The sequence below is a fragment of the Pogonomyrmex barbatus genome, unplaced genomic scaffold, assembly GCF_055798465.1.
Source record: "Pogonomyrmex barbatus isolate J1 unplaced genomic scaffold, ASM5579846v1 scaffold12, whole genome shotgun sequence".
Classification (NCBI taxonomy): domain Eukaryota; kingdom Metazoa; phylum Arthropoda; class Insecta; order Hymenoptera; family Formicidae; genus Pogonomyrmex; species Pogonomyrmex barbatus.
In genome coordinates this window covers 573,284-588,810 of record NW_028297108.1, presented here as the reverse complement: position 1 = coordinate 588,810, position 15,527 = coordinate 573,284, and the positions used below count along the sequence as shown (strand labels likewise).

The window sequence follows — 15,527 nt, the reverse complement described above, 5'->3', positions numbered from 1 at the left end:
AGTATCATTTTTTTATCTAAATGTTAATATTTTAATAATAATTAAGTAATCTAAATAATTAATAAAAGATTGATTTTTTTATATGATACAATTAAATTAAGAACAAATATATTTTATAAATGAAATTAAATGAGTTTATTTGTTTCATCTTCACGATGGAATGCAACCAAGTTGTATCTGTGGCCCATCATGATAAATCATGATAAATCTGTGAGCGATTCGCGCGAAATTTGTCGCGACCGCCACGTTGATTCTCCATGGGGTTCCCGAAGGACATAGAGAAATCCTTTATTCCTGCCTAAGAAGAGAGCTGATCGTCACTACCAGCTGCTGTTCTGCCAGGTGGTAAAAAGGAGATTCGGCGGCGAAAACGAGGAGGAAAGATACCGAATGCGAAGGAGAGAAAGAGAGAGAGAGAGAGAGAGAGAGAGAGAGAGAGAGAGAGAGAGAGAGGAACAGAAAATGCGGTTGGTTTCACCAACGGTTTCGAAAGCGAAGAGGCGAAAGGGAGAAGGATGCAAAGAAGATTGAGTCGAGCAAAGAAGACAGCGATTGAGGAAGAGGCTGGGGGAAGGCGACCCAAATGCACACACACGCATGTACCTTGTAAGATGCAAGAGGAAGAAAGAGGGAAGGAGAGAGAAAGAGAGAAATATCACCACCAAAACACCTGGCGAACATCCTCCTTCTAGTGGCGCCTCTTCGGAGAAATTCTCTCCTTTTTCTCCACAGGACCCATGGGAACCGCGTTCGTAAACGCGGGCACAAAGCATGCGACGTTTTCCCTTTTTTTTATCTTTTGTGGACGCGCGTCTCTCGCTGCATCCATCGGTCGTGGAAAAACATTTCAGGGAACGCATACGGCTGGGATTTCGGGATCGCGCGACCCAAAAGCCGGCGATCCCCGGCATTCCTCCGAGGCGCGCATTGTGCGAGATGAAACCGCGCGGAGGAATCCTCCCATAATGCATTCTTCATCCGCCATTCTCATCCCTCGGCCGAGAGGGATCCTGCGTCACTCGAGAGAAAGAGAGGTCTTCGACGGGCAATCTTAATTCTTAATCTTAATCTCCCGATACAAATAAAGTACGGTCCGACAGACCATAACAATCCGAAATGTATCTTTTCACAATAAATTTAAAAGTTTTTTTTTTTAAAGGGCGATGTTCCCTCAGGAGATTTTAAAAATCCTTATCTCCTTATGTCGCACTTAGGGAAACATCTTTCAAACTCGTATTGCGACAAATGAACAAAAAATTGGATACGTGTGTTCAGGCGGTGAGAAGGAATATCTCTCGTAAAGAAGAGATTCCCGTTGCCGCTCAAGTATCTGTATCCTTCTTCTTGTCTCGAAAACGTCTCGCGAGCAAAATGCACGCATGACGCGAAGAAGCCTCTTAAGAGACTGTCGCAGGAAGCGGTTGTCCATCCGTGACGTCACATCCGCCGGATTAATTTCCCGGCTTTCAGGCACGTGTGTCTTTCTGATAGATCAAAGATAAATCTTCGATAGTTCGATCGCCTTAAATCTCGACGATATAAATTACAATGTATATTTCTCTCTCTCTCTCTCTCTCTCTCTCTCTCTCTCTCGCTCGCTCGCTCGCAAGCTCGCATCGATTAGTTGTCGATTTAATTGCATTGAGATTAAGAAGTCTTAAACGTCAGTTCTCATCGAATATCATGTGCGATTATTACGCGCCAGGATTACGGTAATGACATCGTGAATGACGCATTCGTTATCCTGTGTCGAGGAAACCCGTTCCTAAATCGAGAACGAGAGACGCGACTTCCTCATTGTTAGCCTTCGTGACTCACAGCCGTAGGAAATCAGGTGCCTGCGAGAGCCGAGCCGGCTCGTAGCTCTGCCGGATCGTTTGCATAATACTTTCGTTCAACGATCAAACCACTTTGTGGTATTTTTCGCCCCGGCGTGCGTGGCGCGGCGCGGCGCGATAATCCAGCGTGGGAAATGAAAGCGTTTCTCTCTTATCAAGCTTTTCCTAGCTGCGACGCTCAACTGGTTCTCAGATGCTTGTTGAGCGCCCGAACCGCCCGAACGTGTTTTGAAATTGTTCTCGATAAATTGGCGATAAATTGAGGTAGAGTGCGCGCGGAACGAATATTGTCTTTACAATTTAATTTAAAGGTGTAATTTCATGCAGCGAAGCTAGCAAAGCTAGCTTTTACCCCTCTCCTCTACTCCACTTCAATAAAAAATAGTGTAAAGACCTTGGCTGTGCTCCGATATCCATTGAATTATAATAGTCAGTACATCGAATAATGGAGCAATATAGACTTATAACGACAACCACAGTTGCAGTAGAGATTAAGAGACGACGCATAATCGCTGCATTGGCAATGATACATTTACTAAAAAGAAAAAAATCGTATAAAAGAAAAAATATTGGGTGGCACCCATTCTCGAAGATCGCCGTACCGTAGCAAAATAACCGAAATAAATGAAATAGAAATAAAAGTCAATTATTTTCATATAAAAAAATATATATATATATATATATATATATATTATATTGTATAAAAAATACGTATACAAAAATACATCGAAATATATCATAGTGATCTGTAATCATGGTTGCTGTTTCTTTGCGATATTTATAATTTGCAATAATTTTAATGTTATTTCGTCCAAAAATTAGCGGTACTTCTCTAAATTGGACAGCAATTAGAATTGTAGCCACTTTATCAGTTTGTGATGGAAAAATGAACGATGGCATGGCACCGTAATTGATTGACTGATGGCATGAGCAATTGTATTAAAATATTTTTTATAATCGTCCATAGAGCGACGCTTGCTATTACCTAACGATCAGTAAATTTAATTTCACAAAAATTTATAATTTTTATTTTTTTTCAAATATAAGAAAATAACAAATAAGATTATAACTCACGTGATCCACGATTACTGTTACTACTGATGTCATCATAAACAGTATCGTCGTCTTATTATTAAATTGTTCATATTCTTCGTGATCTTCAGACGCTAGAATATTTGTTGTAGTTTTATAATGTAAAATTTTATTTTATTTTGCACGGATGTAATAAATGTAAACAAAAATATATTGCTGTATTAAGATGTTTGTATGTTTGTAAATTTTAAACATATATACTCGTTTTCAAGCTGTACATCATAAAGAAATTGCATTCGTTCATAATGCACCCAATTTTCGTGATGTCCTCGCTGAGCCATTCGGTTGATGCTGCCTATTTTTGCAATGAATCGCAATAGCGATTTCTATTTCTTTTTCAGAATTGGAATGTCCATTGTATCTAGAAGATATAAAAATATGTAAAATATATAATTTAAATTTTATATTCCAATTAAATTATGAATATAGAATTAACACATGTTACCAATCATCGATGCAGCTATTTTTGTCCACAGTTTTTTTTATATTTGGCTTCGCTCGAAAAGAGAAAGTTCAAGCTGGACGTTTATAGATTTCTTCAATTAAATGTTCTTCCTCCATGACTTTTTTATTTCGCCAATCAGAGAGTGCGATATTATTCTCTTGGTTTGTTGACTTGAGTATCCATGACGATTGCCTCTATACTGTTAGATATTAAAAAGTCAAATTTCACTCAATTTCTTAAGTTAAATAATTTTAGTTGCTTTTAACTATCATATAAATGAAATTCTAACTATTTTAACGAAAAACATGTGTTTAAAAAAATAACTATATCAAATTAACTCATTTATGTAGTTAAAATACTTAGTTGAAAGAAATATTTAGTTGAAAGAAAATAGCGCCACTATTCAATAAAACAAATGAATAACGGCCATGTTGCTAGGACCGATACAAGTGTCGTGTAGAGACAGCACATGTACGTCGCGACGAGTCACAACGTGTCTTGATATCGTCGAATAAACGCGTATCTTCGAAGAAAAGATTATGTTAATGTTAAAGTGTTATTTATTTGTGATTTCTAGTGAATAGAAATTTAACGAAAAGAAGAAAGTTATAAATCAAATTGTATCTTCGTCTTGTACTGTTATGTTTTTTATTGTCGTGTATTTGTAACATTTGGTTGTGAAAATCATTTTCATACTTATGTTGTGCGTTATTCGGAAGATATATGTAAAAAAAATCAGCATTGTATGATTTTCGAACTTATCGTATACGTAAATCATTTATTATTGGCGTAAACATATATAATAATTGAAAATTATTATATATGTTTACGAAACAAAGTTCGACTAAAGATGTATAATTATGTTGCAAAATTTCAAGAAATAAAATATGTACATATATATATACACATGATTATTTATATTTAAAACTGCATTAAAATTTACAATTCATTAAATAACTTTAATTTAATTATCACATTGTGTTGAAAACAATAATAAGAATAGTAATATTTAATCAAAATCTGAGTATCCTTTGATTATAGATTAGCGATATTAATAAATTAAAGCACAATATTGAGTCATTTTTTATTAAACCAAAAGCTTATATTAACGCACATAGTAAATAATATGCACATAGTAAATAATAAACAAAATTTTAGTCAAATATAACATACTTCTTGAATAAAATTATTTAACTCAATTTAAGTTAAATTAACTATATATTTAGTAGGAGCAATGGCGACTTATGGAATGGTTAAAAATGACTAAAATTGGGTATAATTTGACACTATGGATTTAACAGCGTACACCATTCACTAAACTCTTTTGGAAAATTTATCCATCATTTATATATTACAGCATCGTTAATACTACTTACACAATGAGAAAACATCATTAATACTCACTGTAGATAAAAATAAAAATTGTCATTTATATGAATATGGTTATATCCTTCTAAGCAAGAATGATAGTGTAGCTCTTTTTGGTCGCAAATAGTTTCGCATACACTACAGGTATACGACAGTGACAGAATTATATTGTATAAGAAATACAAATTGATATAAGAAAAAATCAAAAAGATTAAACCAAGCTAGTAAATATGTATACATAATATAATGTATATATAATATGATATGAATGTATCATATAATTAAATTATTAGAAAAATCCATGAATTAATGAATCATTTTAATTTTTAATATAACATACTAAATAACGAAAATAAAAAGCAACCTAAATTAGTATACTACTATATAATATATACTAATATATACTTATGTTTTTTGGCGCTGCCAAAGATGTCCCTTCCATAATTTTAAAATTCTATAATAAATATCTATATATCTTTTATAATTTTCTCTTTCATTTTACCGGCAACACTTTTGTAATTGTTTGTAGCGTTACTTTGCTATTAGTTGGACAATGTCGAACTTTTCAGCATGCCTTCGCTAGTTCGCTGTATTCATCAAAAATCGATGGAGAGTAAAAGCTAGCTTTGCTTCGCTGCATGAAAAAGCAGTTTTGTGGTGAGACATACAGTTTATTCACACGAGGCTGAAAGAGGAGCTGATGAGACGATCATATATATATATATATAAAGATCCACAATCATTAGGTAAATTAAACGTGATAACGATCGTAAATTAAACCTTCGGTTATCGAGTGACATAAAATTTTGAAAGGTAAAAAGGGATCCAGGGAATGGAAAGAAAAATTACAATCAGAAACCTTCGCTAAACGAACGCTTCGTTTTGGAATATCAATAACAGCGTTCGCAGACCTTTTTAATCGCCGAACAACGCTAGGATTGTACTAATTAACCCGATGGCGATGAGAATATCCGGACGCCATGAGAAAACCGTCTTGCGAACTTCGTGAGAACGCACTTGAACCCCACGAAATAGCGATGCGACTCTCTGCCGCTCCGATCGAGATAAAAAAAGATTTCCGCAGCCTTCCGGGAAGATTTATGCACGCGTATTATTATGACACCTGGCCGGTCGGATTGTTTCTTCGTGAACTGATTGTAATTAAAACCTGCTTATCTTTACTCGAAGATCAAAAATCGTCCATGAACTCTGCATGTGGAGTCGCAATTAGTGATTTCAATCTTTAGGAAACACAAGAATTATTTCTATTAGTTTTATATATGTAATCTTTTTATATTATAAAAATTAATATTCATATATTTGTTTATATATTATAAATATAATAAATACAAATAAGTAAAAATAAAAAAATAAGTATAATAACTAAAAATAAATTAATTAATTAAAAAATTCTATTTTTTTTATTACATTTGATTTATCTATCAGATTCAGATATATTTTTGATGACATTCAGAATTAAATTGAAAGAAAGATCATTAAAATTGTTTATAAATATACAACGTGTGAATAAAACAACAACAATTAACAACAATTTCGATGCAGCACGAACACTTTGTAAATTGTTTTACGCGTTAACGAGCATCCCTCAGTTGGATCTTTCTTAAATTTGTATTTTTCACTGACTTCAACATAGAGAGAGAGAGAGAGAGAGAGAGAGAGAGAGAGAGATGCGCCTATTACCGTTTCCTTTCTGCACGTGCTCGTTACGAGGCGCGTAGTACTCCACCGGGCATGACGACGCTCGGGCAATTATTCGGATTCATTACGTGCAGGAAGGGGACTTCCCTTCGGAAACCTCCTCACCGCATGCCCCGAACGTACGAACGTCAGCGGGGCGCTCCACCGTAACCGGGACCCAACGGACCCAAACGCCTGCGGCCAGCCGCCCCTATATAAGCGTGTGCTACCACACAGCAGCTGGGAAATCGTTCTCATCTTCTCTTTTCTCCTCCAAAATGCAAGTGCCTTATTGTCGGACACTAAAATATCGGTCTGCGATTTTGCACACGCTCGTTCCTTATAAAGTTATAGCCAGACGCAAGATGTTTCAAACTTCATGCTATAATTTCGCAGTGTAGAGATCTCCGAGCCGATTATGTTATTAGTAAAATTTGAGCGTGAATTTTTGAATCTTTTAACGTTAAATTTAGCGGCTGCTGAACGTCTCTCATCATGTTTCTATTGAGCTCGATTTGATACAAAGAAGATTTTAATTTATATTCTTCGAAATTAATTTTTTATTGGTTTGTAATTTAATTCACACGGAAAGAGTAATTTTGCTGTAGGCTCTAAACATTTTGTCAGATATAGATTTAAAAAATAATTTTGCTGGATCATCAAAATTATGCAAGATGTTTAACTGATAATAATAATACTATTAACTTTATTTATATTCTAGCAATTAATTTGAAAGTCTTACAGAATTATTTTGGTGACTCGACAAAGTTATTTTTCAGATCTATATCGAGCAAAACTATTCTTTTCACTATACTAATATCTCAATTCATTTTTATTAGAGAATATTGATTCTGAATTAATTAAAAAATTTATAACTACATTCCGCGTAATAATCGTGAATAATTTCACATACAAGCGTTGACATTATTAATCGTTATTATGACAATGAGGATATAACCATACGTTACACTGGCGGACATTAAATCGTAAATGAAAGCCGCACCACACAAAGAATGATGAAAGTTTACCTAACGTACTTTACCTAACGTAACTCAAACGAAGAAAAAGAGAAAGTAGGCAAGGATGGAGAGACGAATTGCGTCGTCGGGCAGAAGGGCTCGAAGTCCCAGTTCGCCGCGTATGCGAACACCTGGTGCTCACCTGTTTTGACCCGATAAAACTCTCGATCTCCCGCCCAATGCCGAGGGCGTCCAACGCAGAAGCGAGTTTTGGAGCCTGCGAGGCCTTCGTTTCGACGGGTACGTTGAACCCCCTTCGAACAATTCTAACATCTCTCTCCCTCTTCATATTCCAGGACTCGCACGGTATCAAGGAGATGAATGCCGCACCGGTTATTGACGTATCCCAGGATGTCCGAGTGCTCGGCGGTTCGCAAAATGAGACTCACACCACCGTGACGTTCGCCAGGAAGTGGCAGACGTGCGATCCTCAGGATCATCAACTCACGGTAAGCTCCCCAAACGGATGACATCGGTTGTATTATATTCCAGCTGTGCAAATAGATTTGATCTTTCACTCCTCGAATAATATGTAAAGTGTTTATTAAAATATAACGTTATACTTCTTGGATAGATGATTGTAATTTAAAAATAGATGAATAAAAAATAATATTGTACACGGAAAAAATAATTTTGCTGTAAAATCTAAAAATTTGGTCAGATACAGATTTGAAAAATAATTTTGTTGGACCAAAAAGTTGTGATTATTAAAATTATTATGCAAAACGTTTAAATACGATACGTTTAAATATGATGATATGATATGATAATACTGCAAATTTTCTTTATATATTTGGTATTTCTTTACATTAGGGGATAATTCCGATGATCGTGACCTTGATATATATTATAGAGATGAGGGTATTGATCAACTTTTCCTTATAAATTAATCGACGGTTTCGTTTAGTTTTCGAGATATACTTACATTTTACATTTACATTTACATTTACATAAAGCTTATTTTTGAAATGTTATTATTCTGTTTATATGACACCTTGTATATGATGGATAGTGTATACACACACACATTTTGGTATCTTTCAGTTTATTTATTAGATATTAGTCATGCGTCATTTGTAACGTTAATATGTTGTGTCTTCACGAGCATTATCGATAATAAAAATAAATTGCTAAATTATTATTATTAATTTATTATTATTATTATTATTATTATTATTTTGACTATCACTGTAATACGAGTTGGATTAGGTTAACTCTTTTGATAGTAGAGCCTCCGCATAGGCGGGAGGGGGGGCGGAACATACTGACTGTTTCCAAGCATACACTTCAGTGCGAAGTGAGGTTCCACATGAATTTACAACTTTTTGCATGAAGTTCAATTCAAATCTATATGTTGATACATTGATAAAAATTAAATTTCAATCCATATAAAAAAAATACATATAAAATAAATACATATATTTGAATACTAAACTATGTTTGTTTTAAAAACACAAATTCTCTGACTTAAAATACAAATTTCCTGTTTTAAAATACAAATTCTCTGCTTTAAATTATAAATTTTCTATTTTATATAAAAAAATAATTTGTTTTTAAAGCAGATCATTAAAAACACAAATTCTCTGATTTAAAATACAAATTTCTTGCTTTAAAATACAAATTCTCTGCTTTAAATTACAAATCTTCTATTTTATATAAGAAAATGATTTGTTTTTAAAGCAGAGAATTTGTGTTTTTATCCAAAGTACGTACACATAGCGCAACATATGTAGATTTCTCGCTTTATTTTGATTACATTAGGTCAATGGCATTCTCATAGTCAGTACTTATTTCCACATTATACTGTTACCATGTTGCTTCACGAATTTATTTTTTTGTTAATAATTTTTTAACGAACAGTGTCCGCTATCTAAAATCTTCTCAAGGGTAGTGATCCTGACATCATATGTCAAGGTCGTCATTAGAGGGGGCTCCGTTTTTCAACATATTTACCATAATTTATTAACATTTATAAAAGTATATCTCAAAAACTATACGAGACCGCCAATTAAATTATAAGGAAAAGTTGATCAGTATCTTCACCTCTATAACATATATCAAGGTCAAGGTCATCGAAGTTATGTCCCCTAATGTAAAGATTTACCTATATTCAATAAAAAAAAATCACAATTATCAAAATTATTATGAAGAACGTTTAAATAATAATGATAATATTTCAATATTTCAAAATTTTTTTATATTCTAACAATTTAGATGTTCTTATATAATCATGTTTTAGATATCCTATATCCAGCAAAACAGTTCATAGATCAAATCGAAACGTTTAGAGTCAAGATCTACCGCGAATAAACATTGTAAGGTGTACTCAGTCACTTAAACTTGAAATAAATCTCATAGATCTTGCGATCCGCAGGAACTTCAAATATTACACGTAATTAAAAGGAGTTATTCTCGGATGTCAACGTATGATTCGCAAGCATGCATTAACGCAGCAAGGGCCGGAAATTTATCGCGCCTCGCTAACGCCAAATTACCTCCCGACCTCTAATCTCCACTACTCTGTATTTAAAACGCGCGAGAAGAAAGCAAATCCCGCCGTGCGTATCTCGCCGGCTTTTAAAAGAGTCTACGGAAGAAAGAAAGAGAGAAAGGGAGAGGGGGCAAACGCGATTCGAAAGATTTACTGTACAACCGTCGCAGCTCCGTAGAATTCGCGGAGAACCCTCTTTCGATTTATGCTCGCGGGAAGCAGAGGCCCCGCGGCTTTAAGAGGCCTTAAGGCCCCGCTGCCCCGAATTCCCGTGGCGATATTTAGGCGTTTTAGCATGCCATCTGTCCTCTTTCTTCGCGACGCAATTCTCCGCCGATCAACCGTACTCGATTTTAATTGCAGTCATCTCACTACAATACTTCGAGATATATTATTTGTCGAGATAATATAAAATAAAAAGAAAACAAGAAGTGTGACTCACAAATATTTTTGGAACGTAATATTGGTGAATTCTGATTATTCTAAGTTGAACGAAATTCGCGATTTTGCGATTTTAGGGCGACACTGTCAGAGTGCTGTGGGCGCTACACGAGACCGATCCCGAATTAAACACGGGGGTATGGCACGGGGACAAACGAGGTGGAAAGGCTCTAAGGTTGAAGACAGCTGCGGCACATTCGCCACCGCGAGAGACTCATAATATGCATCATTGGGACGTGAAGCTTAACCTGGTAAAACAACAACTCTCCCTTCTTAATATTCTTAGCTTTATTTGTCAAGCAAATTTAGATAATTAAGAAAGAATTTAAATAATTAAAATATTCGCTTATACATTTGTCAACGGAATAAGAAGCCAAAGATGATTCAATATTATTATAAACAATTAATAGTGGTACAAATTAATAATCCTATCAATACTTACAATCGAATTTAATTTAAATTTAAATCTCCTATTTTCTTCATTCTTACGATGAGTTACGACTTAAGAGATATTCCCGTTTTGACAGTTTGAAGTGAACAATGATACGGATACCATCTACTGGTGCAAGATCTTCAAGCCCACGTTGAAAACAAAACACCACATGATAGGGGTAAGTATGGCGATGCAAATTCTCGCTAACAGGTTTCTCAAGTAGAGACGCGAATCTCTTGAGAATAAGTCCCGGCACTGTGATGGAATGCAAAGGCTGGGCCTTATTCGTATGTGCTTCACGAATCACGGTCATTCAAGCCGGACGTCGTGACGCGCGCGTCATTAGAATAAAGAAGAGACCCGGAATAATGTCACTACGCGTATCGAAACGTTCGCCGACTGTCAATCGGGCGAGCTCGCGGGAAAAACGATCACAATCGTTCCCAGGATCCCGTCGCAGAAGCCCAAGTTGTCTTATGACAACTTAGATCCCTCTCGTCAATAATCCTTCAAGTTCGCCTTCGGTGTGTAATTTTCCCAAAATAAAAATTCGAAGAGGCTCTCGCGCGAATTTAAAAAAATCATTTAATTCAAGGTGAGATGAGGTGTCTCGTGTCTTCATTGCATTATTTATGCATTTTAGTACGTACCGCTTGTCGAAAAGGCCAATGAAGATTTGGTACATCACATAATCCTATATGAGTGTGCCTCAACGGACTCGATCCTCGGCGAGCACGCCAGGATGTCTGGTGCCCGCTGCTACAGCCCAACGACGCCACGAGCATGGGATTCGTGTATGCAACCTATCCTTGCTTGGGCCCGTGGCAGTAAAGGTAAATTGCCTACAAAATACAGACAGAACGTTGAGCCACAAGATAGATAGATTGATTCCTTCATCTTTTCGGCAATGTAACATGGCATGAAATTTCTCGTAAAAATCCAGAATGTCAAGATATGTAGAAGACTGACAAAACCGATTTAGATTTTATAAGGTATCTACTACCTGAAAAAAAATCTGGAAGGTCTGGAATTCTCAGGGAATTTGTTTATACCTTGAAAAATTAAAGAAAATTTATGCTCCTTTGTTCAACTTTTGTTTTTTAACATTAAGGCCTGTCGGGTCTTTTTAATTTTTAATTTTTGTTTTTAAAAATTAAACAGTTTCATTGAAATTTCAGAAAATTTTGTTGAAGTTGATTTTTTTCTAATATTTTATCTTTATATTATTCATCGAAAGTCAGTTTATCAATTGAATTGCTAACGATAACAATTCGTAATAGATTTATTCTAAATATCAGAGTATACTAATCTTACGACTAATCTAATATTTAATATTGGAAATATATGTCATATTAGAAATTGCAGTTTTGTTTAATAGAGATGAAGAGAGATATTTATTTTAATAGTCTTATAAAGGTTAAATTTTATATCGGTTATTATATAATTTTTGGTTTGTAGTTTTTAAAAATAAAGTTTGAAAATTTTTATGTAATATAAAATATTCATTTTTTTTAGAGTACTCATAATTTTTTTCAAAATTAGTTATTGAAAGTCGAGTGATTCTTAATTTTATTTTATGATTTATAAACTTTTTTATAAATGGAAAATTTTAAGGACTTTGTGCAATAAATATATATTTATTTGTAAGATTTGTAAGACATTTAAAAATTTCATCTTATCCGGAATTTCTAACAAAATTTGCTTTGAAAATTAGAGAATTCAGAAAAATTTTTTCGTATTTAAATTTTCGTATGTAAATTCCTATTCCTTTATTCTTAAAAAGAATTGAAAAAAAAATTCCTAGACAAATTGCGTGAAGATCATTTGATTTTACGAATGCTTTAATAGAATCATCTTTTGTTTTGCAGGAGAATGGATGCCGGAACACGTTGGTATACCTATCGCAGAACGCAAGGAGAACTCGTACTATATGTTAGAAGTTCATTATAATAATCCGAGCATGAAAAAGGTGCTTGATAGCAGCGGCATAAGACTTTATTTCACTCCGACGCTTCGTTCCAAGGACGCGGGCATCCTCGTAGCCGGTGTGGCAGTGAGTCCTCTTCATCTGATACCCCCGCGACAAAAGGAATATGCCACCGCCGGATATTGCACTCCGCACTGCACCAATACGGTAACATATTTAACTGAACAACATATTCAACTAGATTATTTTTTTATTATTTTAACTAGATTTATACACGAAAAAAAACGATTTTACTGAAATATTTAAAAATTTGGACAGCTACAGATTTGAAAACAATAATTTTGTTAGGTCAACAAAATAATTATGTAAAATATTCAAATTGAGTAGCAGAATATGTATAAAAATTTTTCTTAAACTATTGCTATTATACTTAAACGTTCTACATGATAATTTTTATGATTCAACAATAATTATTGTCAAATTTATATCTGAACAAATTTTTAAATACTTCGGTAAAACCGTCTTTTCTGTTTATAACAAAGATATAAATAATAAATATTAAAATAAAGTAAAATAAAATATAATAATTTTTATTATTTCCTTTCTTAATTTAAACATTTTTTAGAAATTTTACATTTATCACTAACATATAGGCATGTTAACGCATGTTGCATCTCAAAAATTTAATCTCAAAAATTATAAGTATTAAATATAAGAAGACAAGAATACATATGTAGATAAAAAAATATATAAAATTGAAATTCTTAACTTAAATTCTGTTTTTTAGATGTTGCCCGAGAATGGTATCAATATAGTATCGGTCGTCTTGCACTCACACTTGGCCGGTCGACGTCTCAGTCTGAAGCACATTCGACAAGGTAAGGAACTGCCGAGGATAGTCCAGGACAATCACTTTGACTTCGATTACCAGCAATCTCACACTCTGGAGAAAGAAGTGAACGTGCTGCCTGGTGACGAGCTAGTCGCGGAATGCGTCTACGGCACTCTGGATAGAACCAGACCGACTTTAGGTGGTTACGCGGCTTCTCAAGAGATGTGCCTGGCGTTCGTCGTGCATTATCCCAGAACACCTCTCGCCGCCTGTTACAGCATGACGCCCGTTAAGGACCTTTTCGAGACTCTCGGCGTGTCCAGTTTCCGGGGGGTGACGATGAATTACTTGGAGAAACTATTCCTGACAAATGAGTGAGTTAATTGAGATAATTGAGATAACTGTCAACGACGTCACGATTCAATGAAGTCTTTTCTTTGCTACTTATCATGAAAATTCTTAACTTAATTTATACATGATCTATACGGATTTTTCCGAATTCAAATATAAGTGAAAAAATAATTTTTATTCTTTTTCGGATATTGCCTAAAAAAAAAAAAGAGGAAAGGGATAATACAAAAAATTGTATCGTATATCTAAGATACATTTATGTAAAGAATATAAATTAATTTTGACATCTAGTTTAAATTTGCTGTTTGTATAAAAAATTTTAGAACTGACCTTTCGTCAGATGAGATCAGCAAGACTGTCGTTAAAAAAGCTGAATCTGCATTAAGAGCAATGAGAGATTACACGAAAGGGAATGAGGACAATAACATCTTTGCGCAACTCGTTATTGAGGAACCTGAAGAATTTCGAGGTAATTATATAAAAATGGGATTATTATGAAAGTTGAATAATTAAAACATTGACTTAAAATAATTGTAAAATATTTACATGATTAAAAATAGTATTTTAAATGTTCCTTACATTTTTTTTAAACTTTCAGGTCGAACTATGGCAGAACATATGTTAGCCATGCCGTGGACAGAGGAATTACTCGCAAGCAAGATAGAAAACAGTCTTTATCACGGTAGACATATGACATTTTGCAGAAAAAGGGATGATCAATTAGCACTGGTAAGATTTTCTGACATATTCGAATTTTTACTTCTCATTACAATTTAAAAGTTGCAATTCTAAAATACCTGAAAAAAAATTGTCAGGTGATTTGTTTGATTATATTAATTAACTTTGTTATCATATTATTAATTGTTATCATATTAATTATCATAAATTATCATAAATATATTAATTTTTTAATTGATTCTTCAAGCCGGCAGATATCCAGAACTTCCCGAATTATACGGCACTACCGGAAACGAATGACACAACTTGCAGCGAACTGAATTTCACATCGGGTACCTCCGGAGTTCCTTACATTCCCGTGATAAACCTGGTCATTATCATTGTCGTATCCATTATGTTATAAGATGCCTCAAGTGAATAGTCAACGACGGCGCTGTATGATGAATGCGATTCGCACTGTCAATATTACTTATAAAGACGGTTCTCTGCGTATTACGAACGTTTCCTGTATATTTCCGAATTTATAAGACGAGCCTGATTAATTTATTAATTTAAGTATCTTTGCAGCGAGCGATTTCCTCAAATGAATTCCGATCTTCGAGAAAAGTCGGAATATTCTTCAAATATTAGGTAACTAATATCAGATTTCTCTGCTAAAGAGATGAATGAAAATCGATATCGTCGATCCAGGCCACTAAGTGAATATATACATAGATATATACATAGAAATATACATATATATATAAATATAGAAATATATAATATAATATAATGTGTAAATACATAATTATTAATAATTCTATTTATAAGACGTATACGTGTACACTTTTCCTTTGTAAACACCTTTTCTTTTAGTGTTTTGTAATGCGTGTCTATTTTGTAAAAATAAATATCTGCGAACATTGTCTCGTAAA

At 34.1% G+C, this 15,527-nt stretch overlaps 1 protein-coding gene and 1 long non-coding RNA gene across 2 annotated transcripts in view; one reads left to right on the top strand and one right to left on the bottom strand.

Annotated features, from left to right (window-relative positions):
* The window catches only part of LOC105428114 (MOXD1 homolog 1), a 26,820-nt gene extending 11,293 nt beyond the window's left edge, over positions 1 to 15,527 (top strand). The window contains exons 2-10 of the mRNA XM_089071938.1: positions 7,757 to 7,909; positions 10,470 to 10,643; positions 10,920 to 11,003; positions 11,469 to 11,658; positions 12,694 to 12,959; positions 13,540 to 13,958; positions 14,259 to 14,404; positions 14,534 to 14,664; positions 14,861 to 15,527. Of these exons, the coding sequence (XP_088928064.1) occupies positions 7,757 to 7,909; positions 10,470 to 10,643; positions 10,920 to 11,003; positions 11,469 to 11,658; positions 12,694 to 12,959; positions 13,540 to 13,958; positions 14,259 to 14,404; positions 14,534 to 14,664; positions 14,861 to 15,016 (1,719 nt within the window). The 3' untranslated portion in view covers positions 15,017 to 15,527. The remainder of the gene's footprint in view (positions 1 to 7,756; positions 7,910 to 10,469; positions 10,644 to 10,919; positions 11,004 to 11,468; positions 11,659 to 12,693; positions 12,960 to 13,539; positions 13,959 to 14,258; positions 14,405 to 14,533; positions 14,665 to 14,860) is intronic.
* On the bottom strand, positions 2,589 to 11,614 carry LOC148937637 (uncharacterized). The gene is made up of 4 exons (XR_016138154.1): positions 11,476 to 11,614; positions 7,603 to 7,952; positions 3,376 to 3,574; positions 2,589 to 3,291 (listed from the first exon to the last, which is right to left on the bottom strand). It is a non-coding gene; the product is annotated as an uncharacterized LOC148937637 (long non-coding RNA).